Below are 24,111 nucleotides of genomic sequence, written 5' to 3'. Positions count from 1 at the left end.
GAAACTGAGATTAAGTTTTAATTAAAAAAACACATTTTTTTGGACCTGTCAGTTTGCCTGTGGGTTTAGCCTGAAGCATAATTACATATTTAAAATGATTCATGCAATATAAAATAGATACATTTATTTTCTTGAATCTGCACATAAACCACTTCTGGACAGGCATTAATCAGAAGCCTTTAACTAATATGATTAATCTCTAAGGTGTTGTCCCAAATGGCACCCTATTCCCTATAAAGTGCACTACTTTTGACCAGGGCCCTATGGTAGTTGGTGCACTATGTGGGGAATAGGGTGCCATTTGGGACAGGCTAAACCGCTGGCTGTTAAAAGGTTCTGATTGAGGATGTTAAGTACCACAGACGTTGACTTGAATGCTCTTTCACGGTCATAATATAAGGGCCAACCATGCTGGTATGGAAATGCAATAAAACCAATTTTGAGTCGTGTACTCCGGGTCAAAAAAATTGCTTAAATGGTAGTAAGGCTTGCAAGGCTCTGTAAATTACAATGGCATTCCACTTAAAGCCTATCCAGCATCAGAGAGATAGCTACCACACTGTAAACGTTGTGCAATTTACCCTTATTACAAAGACAATAATGTATCTTGAATAAATTGGGTTTAAAGAAGGAGGCAATTCTAAATTCCTTTCCATTTAAGCAATAAAAAAAACAGTCAGATTAGTTTACTCTTCATCTTTAATCATGACTTTACTCATATATACTCAGCAGCAGGGATTATGTTATTGTCCACATAAGCAAACATTGCTGTGAGAAATCTCGAGGACAGCTAAATCTTTTATTAGGTTGTTAGTCACATCCTTGGGAGAAGGTGATCGGTTATCTAGTGAGCGCATTTTATTTGCAGTGCGGTGTGCTTACCATGCTCACAGTGCTGTCACCTAGCTACAGGCCTTCCGGTATACAGTATTGTATATTTAACAGCTGTTCACTCATTCTACACTGCTCAAAAAATAAAGGGAACACTTAAACAACACAATGTAACTCCAAGTCAATCACACTTCTGTGAAATCAAACTGTCCACTTAGGAAGCAACACTGATTGACAATAAATTTCACATGCTGTTGTGCAAATGGAATAGACAAAAGGTGGAAATTATAGGCAATTAGCAAGACACCCCCCAAAACAGGAGTGATTTTGCAGGTGGTGACCACAGACCACTTCTCAGTTCCCATGCTTCCTGGCTGATGTTTTGGTCACTTTTGAATGCTGGCGGTGCTCTCACTCTAGTGGTAGCATGAGATGGAGTCTACAACCCACACAAGTGGCTCAGGTAGTGCAGTTCATCCAGGATGGCACATCAATGCGAACTGTGGCAAAAAGGTTTGCTGTGTCTGTCAGCGTAGTGTCCAGAGCATGCAGGCGCTACCAGGAGACAGGCCAGTACATCAGGAGATGTGGAGGAGGGCAACAACCCAGCAGCAGGACCGGTACCTCCGCCTTTGTGCAAGGAGGTGCACTGCCAGAGCCCTGCAAAATGACCTCCAGCAGGCCACAAATGTGCATGTGTCTGCTCAAACGGTCAGAAATAAAGTGTTCCCTTTATTTTTTTGAGCAGTGTATTTCTATGTCTGCGTCCCAAGTGGCACTCTATTCACTATATAATGCACTACTTTTGACCCGGCGCATTCAAAAGTGATACACTATAGGAAATAAAGTGCCATTTGGGACGCAGACTATTGCTCCTCCTGAGCGGCAGACAAGGCCTCTATGAGAAATTGTTCAGCACTTGAAACTTCATTAGAATCTCATTAAGGGAGTGCTAAGATCCACAGGCCTCCCTCCCTCCCTCCCTCCCTCCCTCCCCTCCACTCTCTCCTCTCACCCCTCTGACTCCTGAATTGGATTGCACAGAGCAGCTACAGCACTCTTCAGTTTTACATTCACAGCAGCAGCAGCAGGATGGGGACGGGGATGGAAAGGCATCAGTGCTTTAATGAGCCCTGTCTGGGCACACCACGTAATTTCAACCAGGAAATGTAGGTAAAATTTGGTTGAGACGTTGATCAATGAGATTTCAACCTTTATTCACCCACTCAAAAACACAACAGCAAGAAGTGTTATCACTGCACTTTGAACCATTTAAAAGCACAACAAAGTTAAAATGGAAATACAATGTCAGATATTTTGTATTTATACAACAACTTAATGTGTTATCACCATGCTTCACCTAATAGCACAACCAAATGACCTGGATTGCAGTTGAAATTACATTAAAAGTACGTAGTGCAAGGGATCAATGCTGTTTTAGATTCTGCACAATATTATAGCAATTGTGAAATCTCCACAGACCTTCGACCTTTGCATGCTAACAGAGATTTAACCAGTTTGGGCCCAGTGGGATGTCTTTGCTGCACTGCATTAACAACAAGGCAGACAAGCACCAGAGTGACAGTGCTAAGAGGGCATAATGCTCAAAGTAAAAGACATTATGAGTAATCATGTTTCCTTTAAGCCACTTAGTTTTTTCTAATCCAAGTGATTTCTAATCCAAGTGAGTGTCATTTATAGTGTACTATTTTCGACCAGGGCCCATAGGAATAGGGTGCCATTAGCGAGACAGTCCAGGCTTACTTAAAGCACTTTCTATTTCCTCCAGTGTGTGATGACGTATATCTCCTGGAGTACTGGGCCGTAAAAATCCTTCCTGTGTGTTATGACCAACAAAAGAATAGCAAGAACAGGTCTGCCGTGCCTTTATACAGTATAGAGAGTTGTGTGAGTTTGACAGAGGATGAAGGAATGTAATATCAAATGTGTCAGGGTTGGTGACACAGGGCCAAATCTCTCTGACACTTCAACAGGGCCTTCTCTTCATGTTAAGGGGGTGGTGAGTGGTTTCAGAGTGACTGTGATAGTCTTTAGACACTGGCACCCTTTTCCCTATATAGTGCCCTACTTTTGACCAGGGCCTATAGAGCCCTGTGTATGGAATAGGGTGCCATTTGTGATGCATCTTGTGACAGTCTCCAAACAGAGAGGAGAGGAAGGAGACTGGTAGAGACCGACCTTTCTCCCTGCATGGATCACAATACGGAGGATACATGCAACCAGGATTAGCATCAAAAACATTTGTTAGCAGCAACTTCTTTGATACTTCAGGCTTCACCCCCCGTGAACTCTTCCAGACAGAGAGAGATGGAGAGAGAGACAGACTGACAGAGAGAGATGGTTTGCTTCTCTTGAAAGCATTCTTTAATACTTATCTTGAGAACAGAACACTTTAAGTTATCATGACAAATTAAATCCTTTTTCCTCTCTTCCTTGGTACTGGGAAAGAAAATAAGTAGAAGTGGCCACAACTTTAATCTCCCACAGTCATCTCTGTTGGAAAAGGAGAGTTTCACAGTCGATAACAATCAAGCAATTACACCCAGCTGGGGACAACAACGGGAGGGAGAAGAAGAACACCTTGAGTCCCTCTAGCAATTTGATTATGTCTAGCTACAGTATGTGTTTCTCAAACATCCAGGAGCTTTCAGTGGTTTAGGGATCGTGATGGAGAGAACGTGCCAACAATTGTTCCTGTTTACTTACAATCTAGATCTAGAACACAACAGAAGACAAACAACAAACCCTGGTGATAAAATCCCCAATGCTGAGTCTGAAATGGTACTCTATTCCAGTGCACTACTTTTGTCCAGAGCCCTATGGGCCCTGGTCAAAAGTAGTGTACTTTATAGGGAATAGGGTGTCATTGGAGAAATCTTTCCTCAATTACTCCTCACAGTTGGACCCCTGTATCAGACTGGGCTCCCTGCCAACATAATTTATCTCCTATTATAATGCCTTAATCAAGGCCAGCAGAGAGAGAACAACACAGCAACACGGAAAGTAATTACCACTTCCTTGTGGGGGAAAACAGACCACAATAGACTGGCCACACAGTTGGTAATCTCAGCACCCAGAACCATATCTCCTTTGGTCTGGATACTTAGTATATTATAATGTTTCGTCTGTCACCAAATACTACAAAGTAGTACACCTGTACAATTTGGTCTCCAAAACATTCCCTATTGGGTACTACAGAGTAAATATTGTATTATTTCTAACAAAGATATCTACATACATGTGACTCTTTTTAGGAAACTAGGCATATGTCGCATGTCACTACTTCACAGGAGTGGCATTTGAACGTAAACTTTTTATTAATCGAAATGTGTTTTTTGGCAGAAATGCCTTCTGGAACATGTGAACTTTCATGTGCCTTAATAACAAACTTGTATGCCATCTGTAAATACGAATACAATTGTTAAATTACGAGCCTAGTTGGTTTAGCCACGGAAAAAGACGGGAACCTTCCCGCTAGCCATGATTGGCTGACATAATGGATGGACTGGACATGCAGAAAGATGAGTTTGGATTGGTCTGCCATGTAGCACGCTTCTGTCTAAAACATGAGCTGGTCAGTATGTCTAGGTAATCCTTTCTAACCCAGCTTTTTTTAAAGATATCACGTAGAAGAACTGCAAAAATGTTGCTCTCCACTTTCTGGAGGAGTTTTGAAATCAGTGGAAGGCCCGGTGGAATCAGAGTATGATAGCTAAGGAGATGGAGAATATTATTGTGTTTGATTGCAAATTTGCAGAGGGGAGTCGAAAAGAGAACAAACAGAAGGCTGTTGTATAAAACACCTGTCTCCGGAGTACAACCATGGCATCCGTGACAGAGAGGGAGAAGCATCCATCATGTATATGGGTAAGATAGTCAAGCTAGCTACATTTTCAGATATTATACATTTCTAATTTTGTCAGAAATTCATTTTTAATTTCAAGTTAAAGCATACTGTTAGCTAGCTAGCTAACGTTAGCTGGCTGGCTCGCTAGCTAACGCTACGTGTATGATCTGTGTAGTAATATTATTGGTATCTCAGAGCCATTTGCATTGCTAGTTATAGCCTAGCTAACATTGAACCTGGTTGGTTAGCTACTTGCAGATTCACGCAGGGTAGTAACGTTATGAGTTGGAATTATGGTTCATTGTTTAGCTACATGTCTAAACAAAATACTACACTATGTAAGTAACCATTTCACTACACCTGCTGTATCCTGTGCATGTGACAAATAAACTTTGATTTTATTTGATAGAGTATGTGTTTACCAGATACAGTAATGTGAAGAACATGACCTGCACGAAAGTCAAATTAGGATATAACGTTAGGCCAACGAGACAGTGTCCAAGTTCTAAAATTCTCTGGTAGAATGCCCTGCTTTTATTTCGTCATACTCACAACCGTAAGCTATTTCCGGTAATTGGCTCGCCTTCAAATCAAATATTATTTGTCACATACACATGTTTAGCAGATGTTAATACGAAATGCTCTAACAGTGCAGTAATATCTAACAAGTAATATCTAACAATTTCACAATACACACAAATCTAAAGTAAACAAATGGAAGCAGTCTCTAATGTGCTAGTGATGGCTATTTAACTGACGGCCTTGAGATAGAAACCTTGAGATATAAGTCTCTCGGTCCCAGCTTTGATGCACCTGCACTGGCCTCGCCTTCTAGATGATAGAGGGGTAAACAGGCAGTGGCTCGGGTGGTTGTTGTCCTTGATGATCTTTTTGGCTATCCTGTGACAACGGGTGCTGTAGGTGTACTGGAGGGAAGGGAGTTTGCCCCCGGTGATGCGTTGGGCAGACCTCACTACCCTCTAAAGAGCCCTGCGGTTGCGGTGATACAGCCAGACAGGATGCTCTCAATTGTGCATCTGTAAAAGTGTGTGAGTGTTTTAGGGGCCAAGTCAAATTTCTTCAGCCTCCTGAGGTTGAAGAGGCGCTGTTGCACCTTCTTCACCACACTGTTTGTGTGGATGGACTATTTCAGTTTGTCCGTGATGTGTACACTGAAGAACTTAAAACTTTCCACCTTCTCCACTACTGTCCCGTCAATGTGGATAGGGGGGTGCTCCCTCTGCTGTTTCCTGAAGTCCACGATCAGCTCCTTTGTTTTTTTGATGTTGGGTGAGAGGTTATTTTCCTGGCACCACACTCCCAGGCCCACGCAGTCATGGGTGAACAGGGAGTACAGGAGGGGGCTAAGCCCACATCCTTGTGGGGCCCCAGTGTTGAGGATCAGCGAAGTGGAGGTGTTGTTTCCTACCTTCACCACCTGGGGGCGGTTGCACAGGGCGGGGTTCAAACCCAGGGCCCCAAGCTTAATGATGAGCTTGGAGGATACTATGGTGTTGAATGCTGAGCTATAGTCAATGAACAGAATTCTTACATAGGTATTCCTCTTGTCCAAATGGGATAGGGCAGTGTGCAGTGCGATGGTGATTGCATCGTCTGTGGATCTATTGGGGCGGTAAGCAAATTGAAGTGGGTCTAGGGTGTCAGGTAAGGTAGAGGTGATATGATCCTTGACTAGTCTCTTGTGAGTTTATTTTCTGTAATAATGAAGACAAATGAGCTAAAGTAAAGACGTTGTCAGCTATATGATATGGTCATTATTTGAACTGGCTAGCCAGCTAACTTAACATTAGCTAGCTAGCTAACAAGCTAGAAATTTACCAAAACATTGTTTAGAAAGGTTATTTTAGTTGCCTGGTTTGTTAGATTGACAGGTGGATTTATTGGTGTTAAAATACACTAGTTATGCTGTTTTGGACCACCAGGCTGCTGATGTCACGCAAACTGTAGTTTTTGTGTTTATACTTTTTCATAACGACAACGACAAGTTTGATGTCAGACGACAATAGAATGTTCATGATGCGACAACTGTCGATAAACCAGCCTTTAGCCTTGCAATCTTTGGTTGTTTAGTACATGACCTCATATGTGAATCCTTAAAGAGATGGGTGGGGATAAGGCTTAAGAGGGTGTGAACAATGCTGAATGGGTGTCGACAAAGAGGAACTCTCCAGTAGGTTTACCAAAACATTCAAGGGTCATTTTCTCAAAAGGGAGATTACAAATGTATCAACTTTCAAAGCAGAACTACTTTCCCAATGTTCCTCAACTGTAGTGTATGATATGCCATTTTCTAGCTCTGAGTCTCTACTTTTATCCAATGTAAAAAACACAATTTCCAATTTTGCTACATAAGACCGAACCCGTAACAGATTTCAGAAAAAAATCTGAATTCATGTAAACATTACAGTTTTGAAAACATAGCTTGTCCCAAAAAAGTGGTCTCCTGGCACAACTTACCCTGGGTATGGGGTAAATTGAGCAGAGGGACAGGGTATGTTAAGCTGCCTACACATTTATGTACTGAATCTATATTTCCAAAACACAATTCAACACAATCACAATCACTTTTTTTGTAGTTGAATCATTTTAAGCATATTTTAACGCTGGCTTAACACCTAACAAACACTTTGTACTTTTTTAAAACACTTTTAACATAGGCAGGACCTTTTGTTACCTTATATCACATCAATAATGCCTTGCAACCGACTGGCCTCTTCCTATGGACTACCACAGAGTACAACAGTCTGGCCACTTCCTATGGACTACCACAGAGTACAACAGTCTGGCCACTTCCTATGGACTACCACAGAGTACAACAGTCTGGCCACTCCCTATGGACTACCACAGAGTACAACAGTCTGGCCACTTCCTATGGACTACCACAGAGTACAACAGTCTGGCCACTCCCTAGGACTACCACAGATTACAACAGTCTGGCCACTTCCTATGGACTACCACAGAGTACAACAGTCTGGCCACTTCCTATGGACTACCACAGAGTACAACAGTCTGGCCATGTCCTATGGACTACCACAGAGTACAACAGTCTGGCCACTTCCTATGGACTACCACAGAGTACAACAGTCTGGCCACTTCCTATGGACTTCCACAGAGTACAGCAGTCTGGCATCTTCCTATGGACTACCACAGAGTACAACAGTCTGGCCACTTCCTATGGACTACTACAGAGTACAACAGTCTGGCCACTTCCTATGGACTACCACATAGTACAACAGTCTGGCCACTCCCTAGGACTACCACAGAGTACAACAGTCTGGCCACTCCCTAGGACTACCACAGAGTACAACAGTCTGGCCACTCCCTAGGACTACCACAGAGTACAACAGTCTGACCACTTCCTATGGACTACCACAGAGTACAACAGTCTGGCCACTTCCTATGGACTACCACAGAGTACAACAGTCTGGCAACTTCCTATGGACTACCACATAGTACAACAGTCTGGCCACTTCCTATGGACTACCACAGAGTACAACAGTCTGGCAACTTCCTATGGACTACCACAGAGTACAACAGTCTGGCCACTCCCTATGGACTACCACAGAGTACAACAGTCTGACCACTTCCTATGGACTACCACAGAGTACAACAGTCTGACCACTCCCTAGGACTACCACAGAGTTCAACAGTCTGACCACTTCCTATGGACTACCACAGAGTACAACAGTCTGGCCACTCCCTAGGACTACCACAGAGTACAACAGTCTGGCCACTCCCTATGGACTACCACAGAGTACAACAGTCTGACCACTTCCTATGGACTACCACATAGTACAACAGTCTGGCCACTTCCTATGGACTACCACATAGTACAACAGTCTGGCCACTTCCTATGGACTACCACAGAGTACAACAGTCTGGCCACTCCCTAGGACTACCACAGAGTACAACAGTCTGGCCACTTCCTATGGACTACCACAGAGTACAACAGTCTGGCCACTCCCTAGGACTACCACAGAGTACAACAGTCTGGCCACTTCCTATGGACTACCACAGAGTACAACAGTCTGGCCACTTCCTATGGACTACCATAGAGTACACCAGTCTGACCACTCCCTAGGACTACCACAGAGTACAACAGTCTGGTCACAGTAGGCCATACTGTGGTATATTGTGTCTAAAACTATCCACCTGCCCAGTACTAGTCTGGTCTGCACTACAAAACAACCACAAACCATTTTGTACACAATGCATCACCGGCTATGTTTGAAACACCCTCAGGATTGGCCATTGATTGGTTGAAATGGGAACAAAGGCTCCTAAGAACATTTCAGGCACGTCTGTTATTCTACACTACAGCATGTGGATTGATTGGCTATTGAAACTAATAATAGGTAGTAAACATCTTGTTAACAAATATGATGTCCTCTTAGCTTGACCTAAAGGATTCACAGCACAGAGAGCATCATTTTATTTTCTTTATTATCCTGAATCTCAGAGATATAATATGTCTGACTTAATTAGGCTTATCTACGTTTAAGATGTCTGTTTCATGGGTTTGATCCTGTTTTAATGTAATATTTTTTTCTTATGGATTTTTACTAAGGAACTTTCTCCTCAATGTAGTAGTCAGTAACAACAGTATAACATTAAGTGTCTTCTACCAGAAAAGTGTCCTAGCCTGGCAACCAAAGACACACTGTATACACACTTTACCACGCTGTTTTTCTTCGAGAGGGTGTCTTGTAACGTTACTGTACTTACATCTGAGTTGAAGCGGAGTTGACAGATGTTACAGGAAATCACTTGTTTTTTCTTCGGAGGGATGGAGACTCCAAACGTGTGGTTTATTACAGCTTTCTGGACTGGATCCATCTGGAAGACAAGAAGACAGGAGAGTAATGTTTAAGTATTGCACTGGTTCTTGAGAGATAGAGAGACAGATGGGGGGAGAGAGAGAGAGAGAGAGAGAGGGGGGGAGAGAGGGAGAGAGAGAGACAGAGAGAGAGAGAGAGAGAGACAGAGAGAGAGAGAGAGAGAGACAGAGGGGGAGAGAGAGAGAGAGAGAGAGAGAGAGAGAGAGAGAGAGAGAGAGGGGGAGAGAGGGAGAGAGAGACAGAGGGGGAGAGAGGGAGAGAGAGAGAGAGAGAGAGAGAGAGAGAGAGAGAGAGAGAGAGAGAATGGGAAAGAGAGAGAGAGAGAGACAGACAGTCATAGAGCCCATTGCCCTTTATGGTTGTGAGGTCTGGGGTCCGCTCACGAACCAAGATTTCACAAAATGGGACAAACACCAAATTGAGACTCTGCATGCAGAATTCTGCAAAAATATCCTCCGTGTACAACGTAGAACACCAAATAATGCATGCAGAGCAGAATTAGGCCGATACCCACAAATTATCAAAATCCAGAAAAGAGCCGTTAAATTCTACAACCACCTAAAAGGAAGCGATTCCCAAACCTTCCATAACAAAGCCATCACCTACAGAAAGATGAACCTGGAGAAGAGTCCCCTAAGCAAGCTGGTCCTAGGGCTCTGTTCACAAACACAAACACACCCCACAGAGCCCGAGGACAACGCACAATTAGACCCAACCAAATCATGAGAAAACAAAAAGATAATTACTTGACACATTGGAAAGAATTAACAAAAAAACAGAGCAAACTAGAATGCTATTTGGCCCTAAACAGAGAGTACACAGTGGCAGAATACATATACATGATCAAATACAAATACTAGAATCAACTATTAAAAACTACCAGAACCCACTGGATTCTCCAATTACCTTGAATGAGTTACAGGACAAAATAAAAACCCTCCAACCCAAAAAGGCCTGTGGTGTTGATGGTATCCTTAATGAAATGGTCAAATATACAGACAACAAATTCCAATTGGCTGTACTAAAACTCTTTAACTTCTTGATGATAGGGTGCAGAATTTTCACTTAGGGAAAAATAGCGTGCGCAATTTCAACTTCGTGCTACTCATCCCCAGAATATAAGATATGCATATAATTAGTAGATTTGGATAGAAAACACTCTGAAGTTTCTAAAACTGTTTGAATCATATCTGTAAGTATAACAGAACTTATATAGCAGTCAAAACCCTGAGGACTAACTTTTTTATTGTTAAGTTCCTCTATGTTCAATGGATTGTTTTGGGCAAACCAGAATTCTAATCAGTAAATGCGCAGTTTCTACTGCTTCCACTGGATGTCGCCATTGTATGGAAAATGGTTAAGGTTTTTTCTTAGTGAGGTGAACAAGATATTGACCCGGAAGTGGAGGGACGTCGTTTGTTTATGTTTGAGATTTGGGCAAGACGTGAAATGTTCCGTGAGTTTGTTGATATCCTGTATTGAAAACAGATTGACCTGTCTTCAATTTGATCGATTATTAACGTTTACAAATACCTTAAGCTGTATTACAAAAGTACTTTGAAATGTTTTGGCAAAGTTTAGAGGTAATTTTTTTTAGATATTGTGTCGTGATTTTGTTCAAATTGAACGCTGTTTTTCCTGGTACAACGGCGCCAAATAAATGGACAATTTGGATATATATGGATGGAATTAATCGAACAAAAGGACCATTTGTGATGTTTATGGGACATATTGGAGTGCCAACAAAAGAATCTCGTCAAAGGTAATGCATGTTTTATATTTTATATTAGCGTTTTGAGTAGCGCTAGCATGGTTGAAATAGGCTACACTCTCTTGTTTACATTGGGCTATCATCAGATAATAGCATCTTATGCTTTCGCCGAAAAGCCTTTTTGAAATCTGACATGTTGGCTGGATTCACAACGAGTGTAGCTTTAATTTGATATCTTATATGTGTGATTTAATCAAGTTTAATTTTATATAATTTTTTTGAATTTGGCGCTCTACATTTTGACATGGCTGTTGGGACGCAAGCGTCCCATCTATCCCAGAGAGGTTAACATCGTCCTTAGCTCTGGCATCTTCCACAATATTTGGAACCAAGGACTGATCACCCCAATCCACAAAAGTGGAGACAAATTTGACCCCAATAACTACCGTGGAATATGCGTCAACAGTAACTTTGGTAAAATACTCTGCATTATCATTAACAGCAGACTCGTACATTTCCTCAATGAACACAATGTACTGAGCAAATGTCAAATTGGCTTTTTACCAAATTACCGTACAACAGACCATGTATTCACCCTACACACCCTAATTGACAACCAAACAAACCAAAACAAAGGCAAAGTCTTCTCATTTTTTATTTTTTTATTTTTAATTTTACCGTTATTTTACCAGGTAAGTTGACTGAGAACAGGTTCTCATTTGCAGCAACGACCTGGGGAATAGTTACAGGGGAGAGGAGGGGGATGAATGAGCCAATTGTAAACTGGGGATTATTAGGTGACCATGATGGTTTGAGGGCCAGATTGGGAATTTAGCCAGGACACCGGGGTTAACACCCCTACTCTTACGATAAGTGCCATGGGATCTTTAATGACCTCAGAGAGTCAGGACACCCGTTTAACGTCCCATCCGAAAGACAGCACCCTACACAGGGCAGTGTCCCCAATCACTGCCCTGGGGCATTGGGATATTTCTTAGACCAGAGGAAAGAGTGCCTCCTACTGGCCCTCCAACACCACTTCCAGCAGCATCTGGTCTCCCATCCAGGGACTGACTAGGACCAACCCTGCTTAGCTTCAGAAGCAAGCCAGCAGTGGTATGCAGGGTGGTATGCTGCTGATGTTGTTGATTTCAAAAAAGCCTTCGACTCAATTTGGCATGAGGGTCTGCTATACAAATTGATGGAAAGTGGTGTTGGGGGTAAAACATACGACATTATAAAATCCATGTACACAAACAAGTGTGCGGTTAAAATTGGCAAAAAACACACACATTTCTTCACACAGGGTCGTGGGGTGAGACAGGGATGCAGCTTAAGCCCCACCCTCTTCAACATATATATCAACGAATTGGCGCGGGCACTAGAACAGTCTGCAGCACCCGGTCTCACCCTACTAGAATCCGAAGTCAAATGTCTACTGTTTGCTGATGATCTGGTACTTCTGTCACCAACCAAGGAGGGACTACAGCAGCACCTAGATCTTCTGCACAGATTCTGTCAGACCTGGGCCCTGACAGTAAATCTCAGTAAGACCAAAATAATGGTGTTCCAAAAAAGGTCCAGTCGCCAGGACCACAAATTCCATCTAGACACCGTTGCCCTAGAGCACACAAAAAACTATACATACCTCGGCCTAAACATCAGCACCACAGGTAACTTCCACAAAGCTGTGAACGATCTGAGAGACAAGGCAAGAAGGGCATTCTATGCCATCAAAAGGAACATAAATTTCAACATACCAATTAGGATCTGGCTAAAAATACTTGAATCAGTCATAGAGCCCATTGCCCTTTATGGTTGTGAGGTCTGGGGTCCGCTCACCAACCAAGATTTCACAAAATGGGGCAAACACCAAATTGAGACTCTGCATGCAGAATTCTGCAAAAATATCCTCCGCGTACAATGCAGAACACCAAATAATGCATGCAGAGCAGAATTAGGCCGATACCCACTAATTATCAAAATCCAGAAAAGAGCCGTTAAATTCTACAACCACCTAAAAGGAAGCGATTCCCAAACCTTCCATAACAAAGCCATCACCTACAGAGAGATGAACCTGGAGAAGAGTCCCCTAAGCAAACTGGTCCTAGGGCTCTGTTCACAAACACAAACACACCCCACAAAGCCCCAGGACAACAGCACAATTAGACCCAACCAAATCATGAGAAAACAAAAAGATAATTACTTGACACATTGGAAAGAATTAACAAAAAAAAAGAGCAAACTAGAATGCTATTTGGCCCTAGACAGAGAGTACACAGTGGCAGAATACCTGACCACTGTGACTTACCCAAACTTAAGGAAAGCTTTGACTATGTACAGACTCAGTGAGCATAGCCTTGCTATTGAGAAAGGCCGCCGTAGGCAGACATGGCGCTCAAGAGAAGACAGGCTATGTGCACACTGCCCACAAAATGAGGTGGAAACCGAGCTGCACTTCCTAACCTCCTGCCCAATGTATGACCATATTAGAGACACAAATTTCCCTCAGATCACACAGATCCACAAAGAATTCGAAAACAAATCCAATTTTGATAAACTCCCATATCTACTGGGTGAAATTCCACAGTGTGCCATCACAGCAGCAAGATTTGTGACCTGTTGCCACAAGAAAAGGGCAACCAGTGAAAAACAAACACCATTGTAAATACAACCCATATTTATGCTTACTTATTTTAACTTGTGTGCTTTAACCATTTGTACATTGTTACAACACTGTATATATTTAATATGACACTCGTAATGTCTTTATTGTTTTGAAACTTCTGTATGTGTAATGTTTACTGTTAATTCGTTTTGTTTGTTTCACTTTTGTGTATTGTCTACCTCATTTGCTTTGGCAATGTTAACACATGTTTCCCATGCCAATAAAGCCCCTTGAATTGAATTGAATTGAATTGAGAGAGAGAGAGAGAGAGAGAGAGAGAGAGAGAGAGAGAGAGAGAGAGAGAGAGAGAGAGAGAGAGAGAGAGAGAGAGAGAGAGAGAGAGGGGGAGAGAGAGATCTCCCTTCCATCTACTGTAATACATTAGGTGGTTCCCACAGCCAAGCAACACTCCAGGGTCAGTGGAGAGCAGAATGGGTAGATAGTGAACACCTTAAAGGAGGACTGGTAGTGTTCACTACCCAGTGACGCTCATCTCCAGAGAAAGGTGTTAAAGACATATTAGATACTCAGATTGGTAAAAGAACAAAGGGTAATAATTTACTTAAAGCATGTGTGTATAATTAACCATGACAAACAATGAACTGTGAGGACAAAGCACATGTAAAGGACTCCAGGATCGTGGAAATGGAAGATGAATCACCTCCATTGATTTGCTTGTGCTTATAAGAGCTTTCTCTTGTAGTTACACAAACACATTGAAACTGAAAGAAAAACCACTTGGGCCTTCTTTGTGAATGAACCTGTCATGCCCTCATCGTAGAGATCCTTTTATGTCTCTATTTTGGTTGGTCAGGGCATGAGTTTGGGTGGGCATTCTATGTCTGGTGTTCTATGTTGCCCTTGTTTTGTATTTCTATGTGTTTGTCCTGGTATGGTTCCCAATCAGAAGTAGCTGTCTATCGTTGTCTCTGATTGAGAACCATACTTAGGTAGCCTGTTCCCACCTGTGTTTGTGGGTGGTTGTTTTCTGTTTTGTGTTTCGTTACCTTACAGAACTGTTTGTTTGTCGGTTTTATTGTTTTGTCAAGTGTTTCGTATTTTATCAAAAGTAATATGAACACTTACCATGCTGCACCTTGGTCCTCTTTTCCTTCTCCCGACGACAATCGTTACAGAACCCTCTGTTAATAAGTGGACTGTATGTTTTAAAAGGCCCTTAAAAAGGTCTTTTCACACTGCATGTTCTTAGCCCAGGGCTATCCTTAACACTGGGTTAAAACTAACCCTCCTTTCGCTCAGGCATTCACTAACCCTGGGCAGTGTGCAGTGTGAACGTGACTATTCTAATAATACATGAGAGAACACAGCTCATTTCTCTGTAGCTCAGAGAACACCAGGTAGGAAAATATTTGATAACATATCACATGGGCTTTGGTAAGGCTGTAGTAAAAAATACATTTGAAAGTTTCGACCACCAAGACATTCCTAGAGTAGTCTTTAATGGTATTCATTCATAGTTCATCATAACTACTGCTGTCAGACAAACATCCTACAGTACATAGAAAATAACAACAAGCTTCCGACACCTCGACGTGAGCCTGATCCCCACTACCAAATCACATGGAGACTGAACGAAGGCCACATTACATATTTGATGCCATCTCTCCTACCTATTGCCAACTAACATACAGTTGAATAATAACATATTAGGCCACATTACATATTTGATGCCATCTCTCCTACCTATCGCCATCTCACATAGAATAATGAGATCAGGACTCCACAGAAGAGGGAACAAATACAAAAATACAGTATATCGAGAGGCAAGTTGTTCTTGGCCAGAGAATCAATTAACGTTATTCTACCATTCTATGTATGCCATTAGTTATTCTGCCATTCTATGTATGCCATTAGTTATCCTACCATTCTATGTATGCCATTAGTTATCCTACCATTCTATGTATGCCATTAGTTATCCTACCATTCTATCTATGCCATTAGTTATCCTACCATTCTATGTATACAATTAGTTATCCTACCATTCTATCTATGCCATTAGTTATCCTACCATTCTATGTTTGCCATTAGTTAGTTATTCTACCATTCTATGTATGCCATTAGTTATCCTACCATTCTATGTATGCCACTAGTTATTCTACCATTATATGTATGCCACTAGTTATTCTACCATTCTATCTATGCCATTAGTTATTCTACCATTCTATGTATGCCATTAGTTATCCTACCATTCTATGTATGCCATTAGTTATCCTACCATTCTATGTATGCCATTAGTTATCCTACCATTCTATGTATGCCATTAGTTATCCTACCATTCTATGTATGCCATTAGTTATCCTACCATTCTATGTATGCCATTAGTTATCATACCATTCTATGTATGCCATTAGTTATCCTACCATTCTATGTATGCCATTAGTTATTCTACCATTCTATGTATGCCATTAGTTATTCTACCATTCTATGTATGCCATTAGTTATCATACCATTCTATGTATGCCATTAGTTATCCTACCATTCTATGTATGCCATTAGTTATTCTACCATTCTATGTATGCCATTAGTTATTCTACCATTCTATGTATGCCATTAGTTATCCTACCATTCTATGTATGCCATTAGTTATTCTACCATTCTATGTATGCCATTAGTTATCCTACCATTCTATGTATGCCATTAGTTATCCTACCATTCTATCTATGCCATTAGTTATCCTACCATTCTATGTATGCCATTAGTTATCCTACCATTCTATCTATGCCATTAGTTATCCTACCATTCTATGTATACAATTAGTTATCCTACCATTCTATGCATGCCATTAGTTATTCTACCATTCTATCTATGCCATTAGTTAGTTATTCTACCATTCTATGTATGCCATTAGTTATCCTACCATTCTATGTATGCCACTAGTTATTCTACCATTCTATCTATGCCATTCGTTATTCTACCATTCTATGTATGCCACTAGTTATCCTACCATTCTATGTATACAATTAGTTATCCTACCATTCTATCTATGCCATTAGTTATCCTACCATTCTATGTTTGCCATTAGTTAGTTATTCTACCATTCTATGTATGCCATTAGTTATCCTACCATTCTATGTATGCCACTAGTTATTCTACCATTATATGTATGCCACTAGTTATTCTACCATTCTATCTATGCCATTAGTTATTCTACCATTCTATGTATGCCATTAGTTATCCTACCATTCTATGTATGCCATTAGTTATCCTACCATTCTATCTATGCCATTAGTTATTCTACCATTCTATCTATGCCATTAGTTATTCTACCATTCTATGTATGCCATTAGTTATCCTACCATTCTATCTATGCCATTAGTTATCCTACCATTCTATGTATGCCATTAGTTATCCTACCATGCTATGTATGCCATTAGTTATTCTACCATTCTATGTATGCCATTAGTTCGTTATCCTACCATTCTATGTATGCCATTAGTTATTCTACCATGCTATGTATGCCATTCGTTATTTTACCATTCTATCTATGCCATTAGTTAGTTATTCTACCATTCTGTCTATGCCATTAGTTATTCTACCATTCTATGTATGCCATTAGTTATTCTACCATTATATGTATTCCATTAGTTATTCTACCATTCTATGTATGCCATTAGTTATTCTACCATGCTATGTATGCCATTAGTTATTCTACCATTCTATGTATGCCATTAGTTCGTTATCCTACCATTCTATGTATGCCATTAGTTATTCTACCATGCTATGTATGCCATTCGTTATTTTACCATTCTATCTATGCCATTAGTTAGTTATTCTACCATTCTGTCTATGCCATTAGTTATTCTACCATTCTATGTATGCCATTAGTTATTCTACCATTATATGTATTCCATTAGTTATTCTACCATTCTATGTATGCCATTAGTTATTCTACCATGGTATGTATGCCATTAGTTATTTTACCATTCTATCTATGCCATTAGTTAGTTATTCTACCATTATATGTATGCCATTAGTTATTCTACCATTATATGTATGCCATTAGTTATTCTACCATTCTATGTATGCCATTAGTTATTCTACCATGCTATGTATGCCATTAGTTATTCTACCATTCTATCTATGCCATTAGTTAGTTATTCTACCATTATATGTATGCCATTAGTTATTCTACCATGCTATGTATGCCATTAGTTATTCTACCATTCTATCTATGCCATTAGTTAGTTATTCTACCATTCTATATACGCTGTTAGTTAGTTATCCTACCATTCTATATATGGCATTAGTTATCCTACCATTCTATCTATGCAGTTAGTTAGTTATGCTACCATTCTATGTATGCCATTAGTTGGTTATCCTACCATTCTATATATACAATTAGTTATCCTACCATTATATCTATGCCATTAGTTAGTTGTCCTACCATTATATGTATATCATTAGTTATCCACCATTCTATCTATGCCATTAGTTATTCCATGTTAGCTTTCTTTGAAGAGCTCACAGGAACTGTCTAGTCTGGAGAGAGAGAGAAAAGGAGGGGAGAAAGAGAGTGCAAAGAGAGAGAGTGTGTGCTTCCGTGAGGATGTACAAAAGGTCTGAGCTATATGCCCCCTCTCTGTTCTTTGTCCCTCCATCTATCCAACCCCCCTCTCTCTCACTCACTATGTCTCTACCGCGCACGCACGCACGCGCGCGCACACGCACACACACACACACACACACACACACACACACACACACACACACACACACACACACACACACACACACACACACACACACACACACACACACACACACACACACACACACACACAGAAGTGGTGTCACAATGTTGTTTACCCACACGATCAGAGCCAGCAACCACCAAGCCATCCAATCCATTAAGACTTTACAAGGCTGCTTCCACTCCAAAATGGCACTCTATTGACAGTGCTACACAGTGCTCTACTTTTGAACAGAGCCCTTAGAGCTAGGGAATCAAATCAAATCAAGCGTTATTTATACAGCACATTTCAGACATGGAATGCAACGCAAAGTGCTTTACAGGAAAAAACAAATAAAAAACAATGAAAATAAAAGCGGAAATATTTACTACACAACCAACATAAGATAAAAACCAAAAGAATGACACAAACTGAACGACTAAAAAGCACCCTGAGGAAAAGGAATAGGGTGCCACTTGGGATGCAGACTTTACAGGTTATAACAGTCAGGCCAGGAGGATATTGCCAGTTAGAGGCCACCACCTCTCCTTCCTTTAACTAATAAGAAGGCTTTTAATATCAGGATAAGTGCCAAGGCTTGATGCTGCCCACCCACACCATCCACACACACACAGTATACAACTTGATTCAATTACTGTAAGCAGCAGCAGCACCTGAGAATCATTTAAGCCTCCAGATCAGAAGACCTTAAAGAGGGCACTTATGCAGTGTACCTATAGTCATTACTCTGACAACGGCATGGTCATGGTGGTGTTATAAAGAGACACAAAGACAAAGGGAATGAAACATCTAAAGTAGGTGGTAATAACATTGTACATGTGATGTGTTATTGTCAATATTGTGTATGGTGCTATATTGTTATCGTGCATGGTTCCATACTGTAATTGTGTATGGTGCTATATTGTTATCGTGTATGGTTCCATACTGTAATTGTGTATGGTGCTATATTGTTATCGTGTATGGTTCCATACTGTAATTGTGTATGGTGCTATATTGTTATCGTGTATGGTTCCATACTGTAATTGTGTATGGTGCTATATTGTTATCGTGTATGGTTCCATACTGTAATTGTGTATGGTGCTATATTGTTATCGTGTATGGTTCCATACTGTAATTGTGTATGGTGCTATATTGTTATCGTGTATGGTTCCATACTGTAATTGTGTATGGTGCTATATTGTTATCGTGTATGGTTCCATACTGTAATTGTGTATGGTGCTATATTGTTATCGTGTATGGTTCCATACTGTAATTGTGTATGGTGCTATATTGTTATCGTGTATGGTCCCATACTGTAATTGTGTATGGTGCTATATTGTTATCGTGTATGGTTCCATACTGTAATTGTGTATGGTGCTATATTGTTATCGTGTATGGTTCCATACTGTAATTGTGTATGGTGCTATATTGTTATCGTGTATGGTCCCATACTGTAATTGTGTATGGTGCTATATTGTTATCGTGTATGGTTCCATACTGTAATTGTGTATGGTGCTATATTGTTATCGTGTATGGTTCCATACTGTAATTGTGTATGGTGCTATATTGTTATCGTGTATGGTTCCATACTGTAATTGTGTATGGTGCTATATTGTTATCGTGTATGGTTCCATACTGTAATTGTGTATGGTGCTATATTGTTATCGTGTATGGTCCCATACTGTAATTGTGTATGGTGCTATTACTGAAACAGGACCCAAGTGGTATATATAAAGATCCAGTCCATTTAAAAAATTGGAGACCTCTTACACTTCAGTGTTGTGATGCAAAAATCCTAGCAAAATGCTTGGCGCATAGAATAAAAAAAGTTTTGTCAGATATTATTCATCCTAATCAGACAGGTTTTTTACATGGACGATACATTGGAGATAATATAAGGCAAGTACTGGAAACAATGGAACACTATGAAATATCGGGGACACCAGGCCTGGTTTTCATAGCTGATTTTGAAAAGGCTTTTGATAAAGTACGACTGGAGTTTATATATAAATGCCTAGAATATTTCAATTTTGGGGAATCTCTTATAAAATGGGTAAAAATTATGTATAGTAACCCTAGGTGTAAAATAGTAAATAATGGCTACATCTCAGAAAGTTTTAAACTATCTAGAGGAGTAAAACAAGGTTGTCCACTATCGGCATATCTATTTATTATTGCCATCGAAATGTTAGCTGTTAAAATGAGATCAAACATTAATATTAAGGGATTAGAAATCCAGGGCCTAAAAACTAAGGTGTCATTGTACGCTGATGATTCATGTTTTCTTTTAAAACCACAACTAGAAACTCTCCACGGCCTCTTAGAGGATCTAGATACATTTGCTATCCTCTCTGGATTAAAACCAAATTATGATAAATGTACCATATTACGTATTGGATCACTAAAAAATACACATTTTACATTGCCATGTAGTTTACCAATTAAATGGTCTGACGGTGATGTGGACATACTCGGTATACAAATCCCAAAAGAAAGAAATGATCTCACTCCAATAAATTTGTATAGAAAGTTAGCAAAAATAGATAAGATCTTGCTACCATGGAAAGGAAAATACCTGTCTATTTGTGGGAAAATCACCCTGATTAACTCTTTAATCATATCACAGTTTACCTATTTGCTTATGGTTTTGCCTACACCTAGTGACCTGCTTTTTAAATTATATGAACAAAAAATATTCAATTTTATTTGGAACGGCAAGCCAGATAAAATTAAAAGGGCCTATTTATATAACGAATATGAATTCGGAGGGCAGAAATTATTAAATATTAAAGCATTAGACCTCTCACTAAAGGCATCAGTCATACAAAAGTTATACTTAAATCCAAACTGGTTCTCTAGTAGATTGGTACGAATGTCTCATCCTATGTTCAAGAAGGGCCTTTTTCCCTTTATTCAGATTACACCTGCTCACTTTCGGTTGCTTGAAAAGGAAATAATTTCCAAAATATCTTTATTTTTTAAACAAGCCTTAGAAAGTTGGTTGCAATTTCAGTTTAATCCACCTGAAAGGACGGAACAAATAGTACAACAAATCTTGTGGTTAAATTCAAATATAGTAATTGATAAAAAAACTGTATTTATCGAAGAAATGTTTAAAAAATGTATAATTTTTGTGAATGATATCATAAATAGGACTGGTGGAGTAATGTCACACATGCAGCTAACACAGACATATGGAAATGTCTGCTCTACCCAAAATTACAACCAATTAATTGCGGCATTACCACAAAAATGGAAGAGGCAGGTGGAAGGGGATAAAAGTAAGGAACTTGTATGTCGGCCTTATATTAAAGAACATAAATGGTTAAAGAAAAGTGTGATAAATAAAAACATATACCAATTTCATTTAAGGACCAAAAAACTTACAGCTGTGCCATATAAATTGCAAAATAGTTGGGAAGAGATTTTCGATGTACCCATTCCATGGCACATGGTTTATGAATTGATACGCAAAACAACGCCGGATTCAAAACTTCGAATTTTTCAATTTAAATTATTGTACAAAATTCTTGCAACTAATAGAATGTTATATATATGGGGGATACAATCTTCCCAGCTCTGTAGATTCTACTGTGAGGAGGCAGAGTCATTAGACCATTTATTTTGGTATTGTCCGCATGTAACTCGTTTTTGGTCACAGGTCCAGGAATGGTTGAAGAATTGCAACATTTGCGTAGAACTAACGCTACAGATAGCAATACTGGGGGATTTGAAAAGCCAAAGTCAATCAATCAATAATATAATAATTATTTTAGCAAAAATGTTTATTTTTAATTTACAATCCGTGGAAGCTATGAGAATAGGAAGATTCAAATCTTTTGTGAAGCATCACAGCACAGTTGAAAAATATATGGCAAATAAAAATCCGAAATGGATGATGTTGGAAGATAGATGGGAAAGGTTGAGTGGAGCTGAAGGGTGGGACTAATAACAAGATAAACAATGTAGGGCATACGGGATCTGTGAAATGTGTATAGGTGCGAACTATTGTGAAATAGCACAGTTACAAGTGGAAATCAAACTGGATGGACAACAGAAATAGAGGAAGGACTAAGAACAAACAAGAGAGAACTATTATAAAGTGGACTGTGTCTGTAAAATGTGTATAAGATGTATAAATTGAAGGTAAAAACAGAAATGTTTATCAGTTTACTCCAATTGGGGGATCGGTGGTAGGGTTTGCGGGGAATAATAATAAAGGTATACTCTTTAAAAAAGTATGTATGTCTATATAGGTATGTGTATGTATATATGTGTATATGTATGCATACATGAATGGATATATATATTTACCCAAAAAATATGGGGGATTGGAAATGATGCAGACAATTACATTGGAAGCAACATTCTTTCCGCAATATTAAGCTGATCCACCCCCCCAGAAAAAAAATAAAAAAAATAAAAAAAAATAAATTGTGTATGGTGCTATATTGTTATCGTGTATGGTTCCATACTGTAATTGTGTATGGTGCTATATTGTTATCGTGTATGGTTTCATGCTGTAATTGTGTATGGTGCTATATTGTTATCGTGTATGGTTCCATACTGTAATTGTGTATGGTGCTATATTGTTATCGTGTATGGTTCCATACTGTAATTGTGTATGGTGCTATATTGTTATCGTGTATGGTGCTATATTGTTATCGTGTATGGTTTCATGCTGTAATTGTGTATGGTGCTATATTGTTATCGTGTATGGTTCCATACTGTAATTGTGTATGGTGCTATATTGTTATCGTGTATGGTTCCATACTGTAATTGTGTATGGTGCTATATTGTTATCGTGTATGGTGCTATATTGTTATCGTGTATGGTTTCATACTGTAATTGTGTATGGTGCTATATTGTTATCGTGTATGGTTTCATACTGTAATTGTGTATGGTGCTATATTGTTATCGTGTATGGTTCCATACTGTAATTGTGTATGGTGCTATATTGTTATCGTGTATGGTGCTATATTGTTATCGTGTATGGTTTCATACTGTAATTGTGTATGGTGCTATATTGTTATCGTGTATGGTTTCATACTGTAATTGTGTATGGTGCTATATTGTTATCGTGTATGGTTCCATACTGTAATTGTGTATGGTGCTATATTGTTATCGTGTATGGTTCCATACTGTAATTGTGTATGGTGCTATATTGTTATCGTGTATGGTGTCATACTGTTATCGTGTATGGTTCTATATTGTAATCGTGTATGGTGCTATATTGTTATCGTGTATGGTTCATACTGTAATTGTGTATGGTGCTATATTGTTATCGTGTATGGTTCCTATACTGTAATTGTGTATGGTCTATATTGTTATCTGTGTATGGTGCTATATTGTTATCGTGTATGGTTCATACTGTAATTGTGTATGGTGCTATATTGTTATCGTGTATGGTTCCATACTGTAATTGTGTATGGTGCTATATTGTTATCCACTTGTTATCGTGTATGGTTCCATACTGTAATTGT

At 39.6% G+C, this 24,111-nt stretch overlaps 1 protein-coding gene across 1 annotated transcript in view; it reads right to left on the bottom strand.

Annotated features, from left to right (window-relative positions):
- The window catches only part of LOC129817045 (zinc finger protein 385B-like), a 178,891-nt gene that overhangs the window by 31,387 nt on the left and 123,393 nt on the right, over positions 1–24,111 (bottom strand). The window contains exon 2 of the mRNA XM_055872028.1: positions 9,446–9,556. Within this exon, the coding sequence (XP_055728003.1) occupies positions 9,446–9,556 (111 nt within the window). The remainder of the gene's footprint in view (positions 1–9,445; positions 9,557–24,111) is intronic.

Source organism: Salvelinus fontinalis, chromosome 19 (assembly GCF_029448725.1).
Source record: "Salvelinus fontinalis isolate EN_2023a chromosome 19, ASM2944872v1, whole genome shotgun sequence".
Taxonomy (NCBI): Eukaryota; Metazoa; Chordata; class Actinopteri; order Salmoniformes; family Salmonidae; genus Salvelinus; species Salvelinus fontinalis.
Note: the sequence above shows the minus strand (reverse complement) of the source record. Positions and strands in the feature narration are given on the sequence as shown.